The sequence below is a fragment of the Mesocricetus auratus genome, unplaced genomic scaffold (assembly GCF_017639785.1).
Source record: "Mesocricetus auratus isolate SY011 unplaced genomic scaffold, BCM_Maur_2.0 Super-Scaffold_100007, whole genome shotgun sequence".
NCBI classification, from domain to species: domain Eukaryota; kingdom Metazoa; phylum Chordata; class Mammalia; order Rodentia; family Cricetidae; genus Mesocricetus; species Mesocricetus auratus.
In genome coordinates, this window is record NW_024429191.1 from 75,994,931 (window position 1) to 76,013,687 (window position 18,757).

Sequence of the window (18,757 nt, forward strand, 5' to 3'; positions counted from 1 at the left end):
TAGTGCTGGGGTTAAAGGCGTGCGCCACCAACGCTCGGCTCAAGATCCTTCTTAAAAGTGTGGTAAGATCCGTCTCCACCAGAACTCGGCAGTATTTACCCAATGAGCCACCAGTTAGGTTTAAGTTTTCAAGGTAATCTCGGCAACTTCCGCTTTTATAAAGCTCTCAAAAGGGGAGTTGGAGACTTATCGCGAGAGCCTAACGGGACGTGTTTGTGCCTTGGGTCCTGTTCTCGCGTTGTCTGGAGAAGCAATGGGTCGAGGTAAAAAGGAAGCACGAAGTATCGCGGGAGTCCAGTGGAATCTCGCGAGACTTCTGACGCTCGCCCCTCCCCCTCCGCCAAGTGCCGTTTCGGTTTAATCTAGTGTGTGACTGAGTCTGTGTGAGGGAGCGAAATGTGTATGTGAGGTATTGGGGTGAGGCGGAGGCTAGAAAAGAGGCTCCCTCAGGACGAGGGACAAAAGGGGAGGTGAGGAAACATAGGCCGCGGAGCCCGGGCGACAGGAAGCCGCCCCGAGCCGGGCAGCCGGGTAGGGGAAGGGCCCGCGCAGTCCTCACAGGGCGCCAGAGCCGGAGTCGGCCCCTCAGGCTCGGGCGGTCGGCTTCCTACTTCCTTGAGCTCCCGGGCTCGCGGGCCTGAAGAGTGGTCGGCGCGGGTGGGCAGCGGGGAGGAGCGGACTCGGGCAGCTCCGGGTGCCTCGCTCTTCCACTGCTGAGGAACTCTATCATTTCTTCCCTCGCTCCTTCACCCCCCACCTCATGTAGGAGGGCGCCGAGGAGTCGAGAGGGAGGAGGAGCCTGGCCTAAAGTCCCTTCCCTCCCCACCCCCTTTTAGGGGTTCTTTTGGTGGGCGTGGAGTTGGGGCTGGGGGGAGGGTGGGGCTCCTTGGAGTGCTGGGGAACTTTTCCCCTTCTTGAGGCTCGGGGAAAGGGAATGCCCAATTCAGAGAGACATGGGGGCAAGAAGGACGGGAGTGGAGGAGCTTCTGGAACTTCGCAGCCGTCATCGGGAGGTGGCAGCTCCAACAGCAGGGAGCGTCACCGCTTGGTGTCGAAGCACAAGCGGCATAAGTCCAAGCACTCCAAAGATACGGGGTTGGTGACCCCCGAAGCAGCATCTTTGGGTACAGTAATCAAACCTTTGGTGGAGTATGATGACATCAGCTCTGATTCAGACACCTTCTCAGATGACATGGCCTTCAAATTAGACAGGAGGGAAAACGATGAGCGTCGTGGAACGGATCGGAGTGACCGCCTGCACAGACATCGTCACCACCAGCACCGGCGGTCCCGAGACTTGCTAAAAACTAAGCAGACCGAAAAAGAAAAAAACCAGGAAGTTTCCAAATCTGGATCAATGAAGGACCGGATATCAGGAAGTTCAAAGCGATCAGTGGAGGGGAGCGATGACTATGGGAAGGCACAAATATCCAAAAGCAGCAGCAAGGAATCCAGGTCATCCAAACTCCACAAGGAGAAGACGCGGAAAGAACGTGAGTTAAAGTCTGGGCACAAGGACCGGAGTAAAAGTCATCGGAAAAGGGAAACACCCAAAAGTTACAAAACGGTGGATAGCCCAAAACGGAGATCAAGGAGTCCCCATAGGAAATGGTCTGACAGCTCCAAGCAAGATGACAGTCCTTCGGGAGCTTCTTACGGCCAAGACTATGACCTTAGCCCCCCAAGGTCTCACACTTCTAGCAATTATGACTCCTACAAGAAGAGTCCTGGCGGTACCTCAAGAAGGCAGTCAATCAGTCCACCTTACAAAGAGCCTTCTGCTTACCAGTCCAGCACTCGGTCACCCAGCCCCTACAGCCGACGACAGAGGTCTGTGAGTCCCTATAGCAGGAGACGGTCATCCAGTTATGAAAGGAGTGGCTCTTACAGCGGGAGATCGCCCAGCCCCTATAGTCGAAGGCGATCTAGCAGCCCTTTCTTGAGCAAGAGGTCTCTGAGTCGGAGTCCAATCCCCAGGTGAGCTGTTGTTACCTGTCTTTCCTAAAGTAGGGTGGGTTGGGAGGGATTGGCAGTTAGTCCTTATAACATTTTGTTAGTTTGCTTTAACTAGGTTTGCTAGTCATATAGGTAAGTCTGACTTTTCCTTAACCCAGAATTGAGAAGTAAAGATTTCACATGCCGCCAACTGCTCAAGCAAGGTAGGTTGGTACTTTTCAATAGTGGGAAATCTTCAGTTGTAAGAAATTACCCTTCTGCTTAGGGAGTGCATAGTCTCCAAAACTTAATTTAACTACTTGTTGCTTTGTCTTAAAACTTTGTGGGTCATGTTAGTACCAGTGCTTAAACCTTATTGGAACTCATAAGAGAATTGAGAAATTATAAACTTTCATTTCTGTTATTTTGAGTCCATTTGCCTGTTAACCTACCAATTCTGTCTAGATATGTCCCCAGATCTTTAATTATCACTGTTACCTTACTGAAGAGCCCTGTCTTGTAACTGTTTAATGAAAATTGAGCTAGTGAGAGTGTTTTCTTTTTGACATACAGACTAGCCCTCCCCCAAAAAAAAGACAGTTTGTTGATTTTTTTTTTTTTTTTTTTTTTTTTTTTGGTTTTTCGAGACAGGGTTTCTCTCCTGGAACTCACTCTGTAGACCAGGCTGGCCTCGAACTCACAGAGATCCGCCTGCCTCTGCCTCCGGAGTGCTGGGATTAAAGGCGTGTGCCACCAATGCCCGGCAGTTTGTTGAATTTTTATTTTGGTATTTTGGGTTTTTTTCTGCACCACTGCTTGTTGACACTAGCAAATTTCAAAATCTTCCTTGAAATATGTGATACTAATGCCTTCAGTTTGGTATTTTTATAAAAAAGATCTGTCAATTTGAAATTGTCTATGGAAAATTGAGTTCTTGTCTCATATGTGGATCCATCTCTGTCCACAGAAACAACTAGAGCTTTAACTTTATTTGAGTGGAATCTTAGTGTTTCCTTGTAATCCTTGGCAAATGATTTAATTTGTTCGTACCTGAGTTTCTTCATGTGGAAAATAGGAATAAAAACTGCCTACTTCAAGGCAGTTGTGAAGATTAATAAATATGAAGCATGTTACTGTGTCTTGGTACATAGTATGACTCAGTACATTTTATGAGTGAAGACCACTGGTAAAAATTAGTTCATGCATGTGTTTTATAAGTCAGTGTATATTTCACTGCCTTAAAGATACTTACAATTTAAGTGTATTTGCCTAACTACTGTGCTTAAGTTGTCTTAGTATTTTCTCATTCTATAATTTAAAAATTCAAACATAGGTTGAAAGAATTATAATAAACATGCATGTAGCTAACACCTAAATTTTGCAATTAACATTTTGTCACATCTGTTTATCTCCATTAGTACATCTTTTGTTTGTTAGATTCATCTCAAAGTAGTAGCAAACAGCATACTTTTGTAAACATCTAGCATGTATACCATTTCTTAGAGTTTATAATTTTTTGGAGATATTATTAAACATAATAGAATACATAAGTCGTAAATGTACCATTTGTAATGTTGCATAGTTTTCAAAGGGAATCTAAGAAGTATTCACAGGGCCGGGCGTAGGTGGCGCACGCCTTTAATCCCAGCACTTGGGAGGCAGAGGCAGGTGGATCTCTGTGAGTTCGAGGCCAGCCTGGTCTACAAAGTCAGTTCCAGGACAGCCTCCAAAGCCACAGAGAAACCCTGTCTCGAAAAACAAAAAAAAACAACAACAAAAAAAGTATTCTCAGAATTTTGTGTTTTTTAGACAGGATTTCACACTGTAATCTGTGGTGACCTGAAATTGGCTATGTAGACTAGCCCATTTCAAACTGACCTGGAATTTCCATCAGTCCTGCCTTACCTTTTGACTGTTGGGTTATAGACAGATAATACTAGGCAGAATGTTTTCTTGAGAGTGTTAACATTAAGGCTAGCAAGGTTATATGAAAAAAAATTTATTGTTGAATTTAGAAATATAAAAAGCTAAAACAGGATTTTGATCGAGAGCTTTTGTCTTGAAATCATTCCTTTTAGATAGATTCTTAGAGAAAATATCAGATATCAAGTTGTCTTCCTTAATTGAAATTAATGCAGTGATGGCAGACGTAAACCCAGAGGAAGTGGAGACAGTATAGTAGTGGGGGATGCAAATATAAAATATTGGAAACATGCACTTTTTTTATTTGCTTCTAGAAAGCATTATTTGTTCCCATATATTACATAATTTTATATATTGGAATTCACAACAGTAAATAGCAAAAAAAAAAAAATTAAATTGGAACCTGAGCAGCCTGGCATACATCCATAATTCCAGTGTTTTGAGAAGTTTACCAAGTGAATTTTTTTGTTGTTGTTGTTGTTTTTTCTTCGAGACAGGGTTTCTCTGTATTGTTTTGGAGCCTGTCCTGAAACTCCCTCGGTAGACCAGGCTTGGTCTCGAACTCACAGTGATCCACCTGCCTCTGCCTCCCTAGTGCTGGTTGATTAAAGGCGTGTGCCACCACCGCTGGCACCAAGTGAATTTTTATTTTGAGGCCAGCCTGCGCTATTTGAAATCATGTCTCAAAAAGACACAATGAATGGGCTGACAAAATGGCTAAATACCTGTTTGATCCTCAGTTACTCTCCAACCTCCACAGATCATATACATGCACAATAATTTTTTTTTTTTTTTTACGAGACAGGGTTTCTCTGTATTGTTTTGGAGGCTGTCGGTCCAGCCCAGCCTCGAACTCACAGAGATCTGCCTGCCTCTGCCTCCTGAGTGCTGGGATTAAAGGCATGCGCCACCACCGCCCGGCCATGCACAATAATATTAAAAAAACTATTTATTTATATCTGCAGCCCCCCCCCAGCCCCCATGGGGTTTCTCTATGTAGTACTGGCTGTCCTGGGACTTGCTTTACAGACCAGGCTGCCTCTTTCCTCCATAGTGCTGGGATTAAAGACTTATGCCGAAATCAGCATGCTGATATAAGAATTGAAAAGACCTCTTCCCCTTTCAAAAAGAGGGCTGGTTATATAATTCAGGTTACAAAGTATACTTAGGCCCTAGGCCCTATATTCAATCTTTTTTTTTTTTTTTTTTTTTTGGCTTTTCAAGACAAGGTTTCTTTCTGTAGCCCTGGCTGTCCTGGCACTCTGTGGTAGACACTCTTCATTTGGGAAAAACAAGAAACTGGGAACAAGTACCATTTTGGTTGTGGCTCAGTGTTTGGGAATGAATTCAGGGATTTTTGTGTGTTAAGTAAGTGCTTACCAAGTAGACTAGGCTGGCCTAGAACTCAGATTCACCTGCCTCTGCTTCCCTGTTACTGAAATTGAAGGCATGGACCACTACACCCAGCTTTATCCTTGATAAGGTCTAACTGTAGTCTTGTATGTAAACCAGTCTTGTGCTTGAGCTCAGAGATTTCACCTGCCTCTGTCTCTCTAATACTATAATTAAAGGTGTTTGCCACAACAGTCAGGTCCAGTACCTTTTTTTTTTCTCACTGTGTATCTCTGACTGTCTTACTTTGTAGACCAGAATGGCCTTAAATTCAAAGAGATCCACTTGTCTCTGCCTCCCAAGTGCCACCACCACCTGACCTGACAGGGTCTTATGCAGACCAGGCTGCCTTGAATGCACAGAGATTTGTGTACCTCTTCACAAGTGCTGGGACTAAAGCATGGACCATAATGCTTGGCTGTAGTCAGTTTTATTGGTTTGGATTGTTGATTTTTTTTTCCCCTCACACTGAATCTTGAGCAGGATTGTAATGAGAAATCCATTTGTGTCTGTTTAAGGTTTATCAAGGATTTATTAAGATATGAAAGGGGAAAATATATTCACGAATACAGAATATGGTAAATCCAGTTGCAGAGTCCTTGGAAAGCTGGGGGCCTATCATCCACTGCTGCATGCTGCCTGACCTGGTCTTCACCACCCAAGAGATCAAGACCTCCTTTGTCCTTCCATATAAGAGGTCTTGTAGGCAGGCAAGCACCATCTCTATCAGGCCAGATAGCTCAAGGTCATGGGTGGAACAAATGCTATAGTAAAAAGTAATTAATGAGTAAAAAAATAATTATTGAGACTTTAAAATAACCTTTCCTAAAGATTTCCAGATTCTCCCCTAACACCCCAGACAGGCTGGCCTGGAACTCACAGATGTGCGTGCCTCTGCCTCCTAAGGGTTGGGATTAAAGGTGTGGGCTACCACCTCCTGGCTAGATTTCCAGATTTTATTTCACAGTCATTCCTCATAAAAATTTTGTTGGACTGGAAAAATGGTTTAGTTGTTAAGAACATTAACTGTAGCTGGGCATAGTTTGAAGCCAGCCTGGTCTACATGTCAAATTTCAGGCCAGCCAGAGCTACACTGTAAGATCCCATTTCAAAAACAAAGCAAGTTAATTTGTGCATGTAGTAATTTCTTGTCTTACATGTCCTAAAAACTTGATTGGAAATTAATTTTCTTTTTAAAGGAACTAAGTAAGACCTTTAATATCAACCAACACTTAGGAGACTAAGACATCATGATTATTAGGCCAGCTTAGTCTGTGTAACAAAATCTTGTCTCAGAACACTAAAAGATAGACGTGTTAGGGCTGCTAATAGTATAGATCAGTAGTAGTAGGCTGTTTCCTTAGCAGATGGAAGGCCTTGAGTTCAGTCTTCAGTACCTAAAAGTAAAAAAGATACCAAGAACTGTTATAGTTTTAAGATTTTTTTTTTTTTTTTTGGTTTCTCGAGACAGGGTTGTGGCTTTGGAGGCTGTCCTGGAACTAGCTCTTGTAGACAAGGCTGGTCTCCAACTCACAGAGATCCGCCTGCCTCTGCCTTCCAAGTGCTGGGATTAAAGGCGTGCACCACCAACGCCCGGCTAGTTTTAAGATTTTTAAATTTTGTATATTGGGCATTTGTTTCCTATAGACACAACTTGATAATAAACTAAGGCTGTAAAGTAGTACCATAGTTAAAATTTAGGAAAGTTGGGCTGAAATGTTGACTCAGTGATTAGGAGCACTGGTTGTTCTTCCAGATGAACATTCCTGGTGTCCATATAATGACTCACAAACATCTCTAAATCCAGTCCCAGGGATTCTGATGCCCTCCTCTGAACTCCATTGACACTGGGCTCAGACATGGTGTTCTTTCAGAAACACAGGCAAAGATTTTTTGAGGCAGGGTTTCTCTGTGGCTTTGTGTCCTGGAACTTGCTCAGTAGCCCAGGTTGGTCTCACAGAGATCCACTTGCTTCTGCCTCATGAGTGCTGGGATTAAAGGTGTGTGCCACCAACGCCCGGCCAGATAGTTCTTTTTTAAGGCTTATTTTTATTTTAAATTATGTATGTGATTGTGTGCATATATGCTCATGAAGGCCAGAGGCTCTAGATTCCCAGATCTTGAGTTACAGGTGGTTCTGCCCTATGTGGGTGCTGAGAACCAAACTTGGGTCCTTTGCTAGATTAGTGCCCATTTAACCACCGAAACCATCTCTTTTTGTTTTGGAACTAGGTCTGTGTGGTTCATACTGAGTGCTCAGTCTCTTGCCTTTTTTTTTTCCCAACAGTAAGCTGTCTTGAGCTCATGTTCTTATGCCTCTGCCTTTCAAGTGCTAGGAGTAGAGGAGTATGCTACCATGCCTGGCTTTAATCTACTTTTAAAATCGATAACTAGAGTGGGATTAAATTTACAGATCTAGACCCTGTTCTTTTGCTAACCTATTGTCTTCTTTAAGTCTCTGTATATTGTTTATTTAAACTCTATTTTTTCTTTTTTCAGTAGGAAATCCATGAAGTCCAGAAGCAGAAGTCCTGCATATTCAAGACACTCTTCTTCTCATAGTAAAAAGAAGAGATCCGGGTCACGCAGCCGCCATTCCAGTATCTCACCTGTCAGGCTTCCATTGAATTCCAGCCTGGGAGCAGAACTCAGTAGAAAAAAGAAGGAAAGAGCAGCTGCTGCCGCAGCAGCAAAGATGGATGGAAAAGATTCCAAGGGTTCACCTATAACTTTGACTAAAAAAGATAAAGTTGAGTTGAAGGAGTCAGGGTTAGAGTGTAAAAAGTTACCCAGAGGTATAAAGTCAGAAAAATCTACCCCAGATACTGAACTGGTAAATGTAGCACATTCAAACGCAGAGGTAAAAAATTGTTTAGATTCAGGGAAAGTTAAGTTGGATGAGAACTTGCAGAAGCATCCTGTTAAGGATTTGAAAGCACAGGGAACAAAAGACACTAAACCTGTAGCACTAAAGGAAGCGATTGTTACTTCAAAGGAGACAGAGACATCAGAAAAGGAGACCCTTCCACCTCTCCTCACAGTTACTTCTCCACCCCCTTTACCGTCTACTACCCCTCCACCGCAGACACCCCCTCTGCCACCTTTGCCTCCACTACCAGCTACCCCACTGCAGCCACCTCTGCCTCCTCCCCAACCACCATTTAGTCAAGTTCCTGTTTCTAGTACTTCAATTATGCCCTCATCTCCTCACCCAAGGACATCTACTCTATCCTCTCAGACAAATTCTCAGCCCCCTGTACAGGTTTCTGTGAAGACTCAAGTATCTGTAACAGCTGCTATTCCACACCTGAAAACTTCAACATTGCCTCCTCTGCCCCTCCCTCCCTTGTTACCTGGAGATGATGATATGGATAGGTAAGTCCTGTAACTAAGAAGTTAGTCTTCTTGATCTATGATGCATTTTCTTTTTACGGTTTTTTGAGCTGTTAGAATGCATGTCTTTTCAGGGTGTTTTTATGGTTAGGAATAGGAATTGCTTTTTTGGTTTTTAGTGGAAAAGCTCATTCATGTATTGCTTGAGAGTAAAGAGTTATAACTTTGAGGGTTTTTTCCTTTCTTTCTTTCTTTCTTTCTTTCTTTCTTTCTTTCCTTCCTTCCTTCCTTCCTTCCTTCCTTCCTTCCTTCCTTCCTTCCTTCCTTCTTTCTTTCTTTCTTTCTTTCTTTCTTTCTTTCTTTCTTTCTTTCTTTATTGTTTTTTCTCTGTGGCTTTGGAGGCTGTTCTGGAACTAGCTCTTGTTAGACCAGGCTGGTCTCCAACTCACAGAGATCCGTCTGCCTCTGCCTTCCAAGTGCTGGGATTAAAGGCGTGCGCCACCAATGCCCGGCTGGGTTTTTTCCTTTCATTTTAAAAATTACCTTATTTTTGAGTGTGTATACTGTGTCTTAGTGTGGAGGCCAGAGGAAAATTTGGTGGGAATCAGTTCTCTTCTTCTGTTGTGTGGGTCCCAGAGATCAAGCATCCAGCTTGGTGGCAAGTGTGTTTACCTGTGAAACTATCTTGATGGACACTTTCTGGGGTTGGGTGGGGGTATAGGGTCTTGTTATACTCACTATATAGTCTCAGGTAACCTTAAACTCATAGCAATCCTGCCTCAATCTCCTGAATGCTGGGATTATAGACATGCACCACTATACCTGACAAGAATTAGATTTTTTGTTTTGTGTGTGTGCACATGTATGACTATTTTGCCTCCACATATGTATGTGTACTATTTGGTCAGAAGATGGTGATGGATCCCATGGAATAAATATGGATGGTTCAGAGCTTCCGTGTGGCAACTGCACTCAAGTCCTCCAGAAGAGTAGCAAGTGCTCTTAATTACTCAGCCATGTCTCCAGCCCTAACTTTACTGTTGAATATTTTTTGTTTATTTAATATGTATGTCTATGAGACTTCATGAATATATGTACACCACATGGATGGGAGAGTGTAGGCTAGAGGTTATTGGATCTCTTAGAACTGTAGTTGTGTTGGTGAGCTGTCATGTGAGTGCTAAGAACCACCATGTCCTCTGGAAGAGCAATAATCACTCTTAAACCCCTGAGCCATCTTTTCAGGCCTAAGAACTATTATTATTTATGTATGCATTGGAGACCAGAGGGCACCCTGATACCTCAGGTCTTAACATAATGACATTTCTCCCCCATATCTTTAATTTTAAGCGTATATGTGTGTGTCATGGCAAGTATCTTTACCCACCTAGCCATCTTGCCAGCTGTTTTCTTTTTGTAATATTTTAATATGTATAGAAACTTTGTTGAGTGACAGTTTATTATTATTTGTTTGTTTTTGGAGACAGGGTTTCTCTGTAGCTTTGGAGCCTGTCCTGGAACCTACTCTGTAGACCAGGCTGGCATTGAACCCACAGAAATCTGCCTGCCTCTGCCTCCCAAGTGATCTAATTAAAGGCATGTGCCACCAATGCCCATCAGGTGATACAATTTTTAAAAATCACCTATCCTATAGTTAAAAAAATCTTTGCTAATTAGACTGTAACTCAGAATGGGATGATGGGAAGATCTTAAATTTTAATGAGTACTTTGTTGATTATTGAAATGATTATGAAGTATGAAGTATGAATCTCATAAATGACATTATGCAAGGTATTTTTAATCTATTGGCCATACTAGCTGAACAAGACCTCCAAACAGATATGCTTTAGACAGGGACATGGTATTGAAGTATAGTCTTACTGGCTTTTCTGTTGAGATCTTACCCTCTTCTAGGGGATGAATTGCATTTACTGTCATGAACTTCATGGTAAATAGAAAAGTAAGTACTGCTTATGTTAAATTGCAAACCTGTTTTCAAACTTTTATGTGTAATTTGGGTGATGATTCTTTGTGGGTGCATGCATATATGTGAGTTCAGGTGTGCAAACAGAAACTGGAAGTCAACCTTGAGTTTTGTTCCTCAGCAGTCACCCACTGCCTAAAATTTAGGAGCCCGAAGCAGGCAGATCTCTGAGTTGGCCAGTTTGGTCTACATAGTGAGTTCTAGGAAAGCTGGGTCTATTGAAACCCTGTCTTAACCAGGCAGTTTTGGTGCATGCCTTTAGTCCCAGCATTTGGGAGGCATAGGCTGAGGTAGGCAAATCCACCTGTGACTGCTTTCTTCTTTCTTTTTAATTCTTGTTTTTTTTTTTTATAGAAATTTATTTTCTTTTTTTTCCTCTTTTCTCTCTTTTTTTTCTTTTTAATTCTTAAGAACATATTTAATTCTTAAGAGTAGTAATGGGCCGGGCGTTGGTGGAGCATGGCTTTAATCCCAGCACTTGGGAGGCAGAGGCAGGTGGATCTTTGTGAGTTCGAGCTTGGTCTACAAGAGCCAGTTCCAGGACTGTGCCACCACCGACCTGCTGTGGGGACCATCTTTAACAGCACTTACTCTTACTAAGGATCAGGGTTCAATTCCTAGCACCCACATGAAGGCTCACCACTTCCTCATGTACCAGGCACACATGTGGTACATAGACGTATGTGCAGGCAAAGTACTCAGATGAATAAATCTGACAGATATGTTGTTAGGGATGTGGGGCTGAAGAAATTGATTAGCAGTTGGAGATACTTGCTGCTCGTGCAGAGGCCCCAAATTCAGTCTCTAGCACCCATGTCCAGTAAATCACAACCCCTCTTAACTCCAGCTCCAGGGAATCTGACACTTGGTCTGCTTGAGCACATAATTTCACATGTATATACCCAAAAGCATACATAAGTGTGTGTGTGCACATACACAGTTTTGAAATATATTTTAAATTTTGGATTTACCAGGCTTTAGCACATATCTATAATCCTAGTACACAGGAAGCTGAGGGAGGAGGATTGGTGGGAGAGAATTCAGGGTCAGTCAGAAATACATATTGACAGTATGTCTCAAAAAAAGCAAAAAGATCTAAAATTTGACTAGTTTTCTGATTTCTAGAAGACTGACTACTATGATTTGCTAGTTTATGTGAGTCCTGTCAGAGCCTTAGTAAGTCTGAAATAGCTGCTTGAACATTTTTGCCTTTTTAGTTTGAGAGTTCTCATTTTGTGTGGTCAAAGATCATTGAAGTTTGGCCTATGAGGGATTATGGTGTTTATGTTAATTGAGGTAGAAAGGTCTAGTCACTGCGGGTGGCACCATTCTCTGGGTCAGGATCTTGGACTATATGAAAAGGAAAAAGGCTGAGTACAAACATTAATTTTTTCCTTTAAAATTTATTTTCAACTTTATTATTAAAAAATGTTGCAGGGATTGGCAAGATGGCTCAGCAGTTAAGAGCACTGGTTGCCTTTCCAGAGGACCCAGGTCTGATTCCCCACATCCACATGGTGGCTCACAACCATATGTAACTCCAGTCACAAGGAATCTGGCACCCTTTACTGACCTCTGTGGACACCAGGCATGTGCATGGTGCACACACATATATTCAGGCAAACACTCACACATAAAATAAAAAAAAATGAATCTTTAAAAAGGAATTTGGGCCGTCAGTGGTGGTACACGCCTTTAATCCCAGCACTCGGGAGGCAGAGGCTGTCTGGGGAATCTCTGATTTTGAGACTAGCCTGGACTACAGAGCAAATTCCAGGACAGCCTCCAAAACAATACAGAGAAACCCTGTCTCGAAAAACCAATAAATAAATAAATAAACAAAGAAAAGGAATTTGGTTCACACTGTGAACCTGTGTTTTTAAAAATGTAATCAATGAAAAAGAATCAAGTTTAAAAAATTTAAAGACAGTAAACTATATCTTTCAAGAATAATTGATGGGCTGGAGAGATGGCTCAGAGGTTAAGAGCACTGACTGCTCTTCCAGAGGTCCTGAGTTCAATTCCCAGCAACCACATGGTGGCTCACAGCCATCTGTAATGAGATCTGGTGTCCTCTTCTGGCTTGCAGACAGACATGGGGGCAGGATGTTGTATTCATAATTAATAAATAAATAAATCTTTTAAAAAAGAGAGAAAAAAAAGAATTGACAAAGTCCTTCCTTTTTATACAGTAGTAATTATTGTAATTTATGCTTTTATTAATACATATGTATTAATACATATAATATATATTTTCTGATGCATAAAAATGCTTTTTAAGCCAGGAGTTGATAGAACTATTAGAGCTAGTTCCAGGATGGCCTCCAAAGACACAGAGAAACCCTGTCTCGTAAAACAAAAAAAAAAAAAAAGAGAGAGAGAGAGAGAGAGAGAGAGAGAGAGAGAGAGAGAGAGAGAAAAAATGCTTTTCAAAACAGAAAAAAATACTAAAAGTACTTACATATTTTTCGGTAGTTTTGATATCAAATTAGCTGTAAAACACTTTTGATATAGTATTTCCTTTTTCTGAGTATTTAAGTCTTTAGTAATCAAACTGTTAAATTGTTGGCCTCTTTTATTTAAATATTTTGTTACAGAGAAAGTTACCTTTTGTTAAAGAGTAAATTTCATTAATTGCAGAACTTGCTTCGTACATTTTATTTCAGGGGTGCCATAGGGTTTTTTGCATTGTTGTAAATATTGAAATGGGATCAAATATAGCAGGCCTCAACTTGCTGTTTAAGTTTAAGTTGGGCAGTGGTGGCACTTAGGAAGCAGAGGCAGGTGGATCTCTGAGAGTTTGAGGCCAGTCTGGTCTACAGAGAGAGTTCTGGGACAACTAGGGAACTAGGGTGGTTGAACATGCTGCCTTGAAAAGCCAAAAAGAAAAAAGAAAAAAAAAACCAATTTGCTGTGTAGTTGAGGCTGGCCTCTTTTAATATCTGCTTCTCCTGCCTATACTTCACCAAATTTAGAACCTTCGTTCCCCTTCCTACCGTGTATTGGGTATTTAACTCAGGGTCTGGCACCTGGTAAGGGCTGGTGATGGCTCAGAGGTTTAGGGCTTTGACTGCTCCTACAGTGGACCTGGGTTCAATTCTTAGCACCCATGTGGCAGTTTACTTTCCATCTGTAGCAACAGTCCCAGGTTATCTGATGCCCTCTTCTGGCCTCTGCAATCATTGAATACATGTAGTGCACAGACACAAATATAAAAATAAATAGTAAGTGAGTTCAAGACCAGCGTGGTGATCTACAGAGCTAGTTCGAGAACAACTAGAACTGATACACAGAGAAACACTGTCTTGAAAAACAAAAAAAATTTAATAAAATAAAACTCAAATATTAGTATATTAAGTGTATTTCACACATTACAAAATAGCAATATTCACAATGCTTAAAGAAATGGTAATATTTCATAAAATGAAAACACCAAATCATGCTCTTTAATAAATTGGTTATATTATTCAAGTAGCTAATACACTTCAGTAAGTTCTGACTTTTTAATACAGGGTTTCTAACTTTTTAACACAGGGTTTCTCTGTGTAACCCTGCTTGTCCTGGAACTAGCTCTGTAGACCAAGCTGGCCTTGAACTCACAAAGATCTGCCTGCCTCTGCATCCCAGGTGTTGGAATTAAAGGCCACCACCGCCTGGCAACTTTTTACTCTATTTTTAAAGATTGTAGTTATGGATATGAATGTTTTGCCTGCATTTATGTATGTGCACCATGTGTGTGTCTGGTTCCCACAGAAGTCAAAAGAGGATATGGTGTTACTTGGGATTGTCATTACAGACAGTTGTGAGCTGTCATGTGGGTGCTAGGAATTGAACCACAGTCTCTGAAAGAGCCACTGGTGCTCTTAGTCACTGAGCCATTTGTCTTAACTTCCAGAAGTAAAATCTTAATCTTTTTGATAGTTGGTCATTATAGTGTTCTTTTAAAGCTTTATTTACATAGTCTGTGAGTAACCTTTTTATACTCTCATCTCTGTTTAGTCCAAAAGAAATGCTTCCTTCAAAGCCTGCAAAGAAAGAGAAGGAACAGAGGACCCGCCATTTACTCACAGACTTGCCTCTTCCTCCTGAGCTACCAGGTGGAGATCCATCTCCCCCAGATTCTCCAGAGCCAAAGGCAATTACACCACCTCAACAACCATATAAAAAGAGACCAAAGTAAGTTTCTTTTGGTTTTTCTAGACAGGGTTTCTCTGTATTGTTCTGAAGGTTGTCCTGGAACTCACTCTGTAGACCAGGCTGTTTTGAACTCACAGAGCTCCGCCTGCCTCTGCCTCCCCAGTGCTGGGATTAAAGGCATGAGCCACCAACGCCAGACCCAAAGTAAGTTTGTTAGGGATGTATAATTATATTTTTTTTTCTCTGTGGCTTTGGAGGCTGTCCTGGAACTCTTGTAGACCAAGCTGGTGTGGAACTCAGAGATCCTCCTGTCTCTGCTTCCTGAGAGCTGGGATTAAAGGTGTGTGCTACCACCACCCAGCAGTGATGTATAATTTTTATATTTTATGTATATGAATGTCTGTGCCTTAAATAACATGCCTTTTACCACAGGAGACCAAAAGAGGGTGCTTGATCTCCTGTGACTGCAGTTACAGTCAGTTTTAAGCCATTATGTAGGTGCTGGGATTTCAACCCTGTCCATGGCAGAGCCATCTCACCAGCATCTTAGGATTCTCTTTTGATTTTTCAAGTCAGAATCTCTTTGTGAAACAGTCCTGGCTGTCTTGGAACTCACTCTGTAGACCAGGCTGGCCTCAAACTCACAGAGATCCACCTGCCTCTGCCTCCCGAGTGCTGGGATTAAAGGCGTGTGCCACCACCGCCCGGCAGGGGGTTTCTTCTTATTAAAGAGTATACTGACTCATTTTAAATCTAAAATGTATACAACTTCCCCAACTCATAGAAGTGAGAGCTAATTATTTCAATTTTGTGGGAAAACAGTCTTTGGAAGGATGCTTATCCTCCATATATCCATCTTAGTTACTGTTTTACTGCTGTGAAGAGTTACTCAGGGACTGGAGAGATGGCTCAGAGGTTAAGAGCACTTCCAGGGGTCCTGAGTTCAATTCCCAGCAGCCAAATGGTGGTTCACAACCATCTGGTGCCCTCTTCTGGCATGTAGGCAACCCTGCATACTTTTTTGAAAAGTTACTCTGATGGAGCTCTTATGAAAGAAACCATTTATCTTGCAGCTTGTTTGTAATTTCGGACATTTAATCCATTTACCATGGTTGGGAGCATGGTAGCATGTAAACACCATTCTGAGAGCTACATCCTGATCCATAAGCAGATAGTGGTAGCGACACTGGGCCTGGCTTGGGCTTTTGAAACCTCAAAGCCTACCTCTAGTATATACTTATTTCAATAAGGCCATACCTCCTAATCTTTCTAATCCTATCAAAGAATTCCTGTGCCTGATGACTAAGCATTCAAGTATAAGAACCTATGGGAGTCATTCTTAATCCAAACCATCAAGCAACATAGCTAACATTTTTGTTGTTGAGATAGGATATTACTGTGTGTCCCTGGCTGACCTGGAATTCACAGAGACTGCATGACTTTAATCTCAGCTCTTGTGAGGTAGAGGCAGGTTGATTTCTTTAGTTTAAGGCCAGCTTGGTCTACAGACCAAGCTACCTAGGGAGATCCTGTCTGGAGTAGTAATAATAATTTAAAAAAAAAAGAAGATAAAAGATACTACCATGCCGAGGAGGAGGAGGGATATTTATTTTTGCCAGTCACTTAATGGCTAAAAGTAACAGTTTTTACTGATTTTCTTTTTAGAATTTGTTGTCCTCGTTATGGAGAAAGAAGACAAACAGAAAGTGATTGGGGGAAGCGATGTGTGGATAAATTTGACATTATTGGGATTATTGGAGAAGGAACCTATGGCCAAGTATATAAAGCCAAGGACAAAGACACAGGTACAATTACTAATATTGTAAATAGATCTAATAAAATAAGTTTTAGGCTCTAATTTGTTCTCTTAATTATTAAGTCGATCAAAATGTTCCAAAGGAATAAGGTCAACCCTTAGTATCTGTCTGTTCCAGGACTTTCCTGTACCAAGTCCTTTACATAAAATAGCATAATATTTGCATCTAACCTCTACCCACCCTCCTGTGTAGTTTAAATTATGTCTAGAATATTTTTGGTATGAATAAAAGCAAATTATGAATAAAAATTGTTATCATTCAAGGATTAATGACAAAGAAAATGATGTCTGAACATATATAATTTAGAAAGTATCTATTACCACTGCCAAATGTTTTTAGTCTACAGTTGTTTGAGTCTATGAATGACATGCAAGTTACATGTATGATAATGTTATAGTAAAGGTTTTCTTTTGGGCTAGGAATATATATTTAATTGATAGAGTGTTTGAGTACATTTGTGAGCACTATATTGATTTTCAGCACTGTAAGCTAGAAGCTTAATTCATCTACTTTTGTTGTATGTTTTGAATATTTATTGTTTTGACTTGGCGAAGTATTTTGTTTGTTCTTTTTTCGTTTTGTAGTATGTTTTGGTGCTGGGATTTGAACCTAGAGCTTACCCAAGCAGTTTATCAAAAATGCTGTATTCCCTGGCTTCTCTCTGTGTGTGTGTGTGTGTGTGTGTGTGTTTGTTTTGTTTTTATTTTGGTTTTCTTGGTTTTTTGAGACAGGGTTTCTCTGTATTCTTTTGGAGGCTGTCCTGGAACTAACTCTGTAGACCAGGCTGGCCTTGAACTCACAGAGATCCTCGTCCTGCCTCTGCCTCACGAATGCTGGGGTTAAAGGCGTGCGCCACCAACGCCCGGCTGTGTGTGTGTGTTTTATAAACATTTTATTGTTTGTTGGGAATTTTTGTTATTTTGCATGGATGGGATTATATTTAATGAATACATATGTATGTGTCTGTGGGGAATATTTGTGTCATGGTATACATTGGGCGGTCAGTGTACAACTTGTAGGTAGTCTGTTTTCTCCTTGCACCACATGAGATCACTAGGGAGGCAGAGGTAGGAACATAAGTTGGAGACAGCTCAGTTTACTTGTAAGATCCTGTCTCTGAAATGAGAAAGGGGGTTAGGAAAAGAATGAGATTATGTATGGTATCAACATGAATCAGTATGAAGACTGGGGAACATAGAAATAGGACTGGTTGTGTAGCCCGATGATAGAAAGCATGCTTATCATAGGTTCTAAATTCAGTTAACCTCCTAAAAAAAAGAAGGGAAATGTAGTGGTTTTATGTAAAAATACAAAAATGCTTAAGTCTGTGAAGGCAAGGATGTGTGATGCTGGTTCATAATGATGATTGAGACCTTCGAGTTTGTTTATAATGACAGTTTGCATATGTTTCTGCAGGAGAACTAGTAGCTCTGAAGAAGGTTCGGCTAGACAATGAGAAAGAGGGCTTCCCAATCACAGCCATCCGGGAGATCAAAATTCTTCGTCAGTTAGTTCATCGAAGTGTTGTTAACATGAAGGAAATTGTCACAGACAAACAAGATGCACTGGATTTCAAGAAAGACAAAGGTAATAGCAGAAATTTCAGATTTTTAAAATTTCATGTGTATGAGGTTTTATCTGCAAGCACATGTGTGCTTGCAAGAACAGTGCTCCAATTATGATGTTATCCATTTCGATTTATATGAATTTTTTTAGGGGTGGGAGTGGACAGGGTTTCTACATAGTACTGACCATTCTGTAATTCACTAGACCAGACTGGCATCAAACTCAGAGATCTGCCTGCCTCTGCCTCCTGAGTTCTGGGATGAAAGGCATGCGCCACCATGCCATCATTTATTTATTTTTGATGCTTTTTTTTTGTAACCTTGAATTCTCTGGAAATTATACCAGGCTGTCCTCAAACTTGAACTCAGATGTCTGCCTGCTTTTGATTCCCAGTTGTGTTTTTATATTTTTTGTCTTCATGGAGGCCTGAAAAGGCACTAGATATCCTGATACTGGATTTGCAATTATTGTAAGCAGCCATGTAGACCCTGGGAATGAAACAAAGACCCATTGCAAGAGCTGCAGGTCTTCTTATTTACTGCACCATACAGCTTCTAGATTTCTTGGGGGGGGGGGGTTGGTTTTTTTTTGTTTTCTTTTTGGTTTTGTTTCTCTGTAGCTTTGAAACCTTTTGTGGAACTCACTCTGTAGACTAGGCTAGCCTTGAACT

General features: G+C 41.3%; 1 protein-coding gene across 11 annotated transcripts in view; it reads left to right on the forward strand.

Moving 5' to 3' along the window:
* Window positions 1–313: 313 nt before the first annotated feature.
* The window catches only part of Cdk12 (cyclin dependent kinase 12), an 88,963-nt gene continuing 70,519 nt past the window's right edge, over window positions 314–18,757 (forward strand). For 9 of the 11 annotated variants that reach the window (XM_040749637.1, XM_040749634.1, XM_040749635.1 and 6 more), the window contains exons 1-5: window positions 315–1,977; window positions 7,750–8,625; window positions 14,567–14,743; window positions 16,370–16,509; window positions 17,938–18,108. In XM_040749637.1, coding sequence (XP_040605571.1) covers window positions 935–1,977; window positions 7,750–8,625; window positions 14,567–14,743; window positions 16,370–16,509; window positions 17,938–18,108 — 2,407 coding nt within the window. In that variant the 5' untranslated portion in view covers window positions 315–934. Of the gene's footprint in view, window positions 1,978–7,749; window positions 8,626–14,566; window positions 14,744–16,369; window positions 16,510–17,937; window positions 18,109–18,757 lie in introns of all 11 variants that reach the window. The other 2 variants (XM_040749630.1, XM_040749639.1) reach the window with 2 other exon arrangements.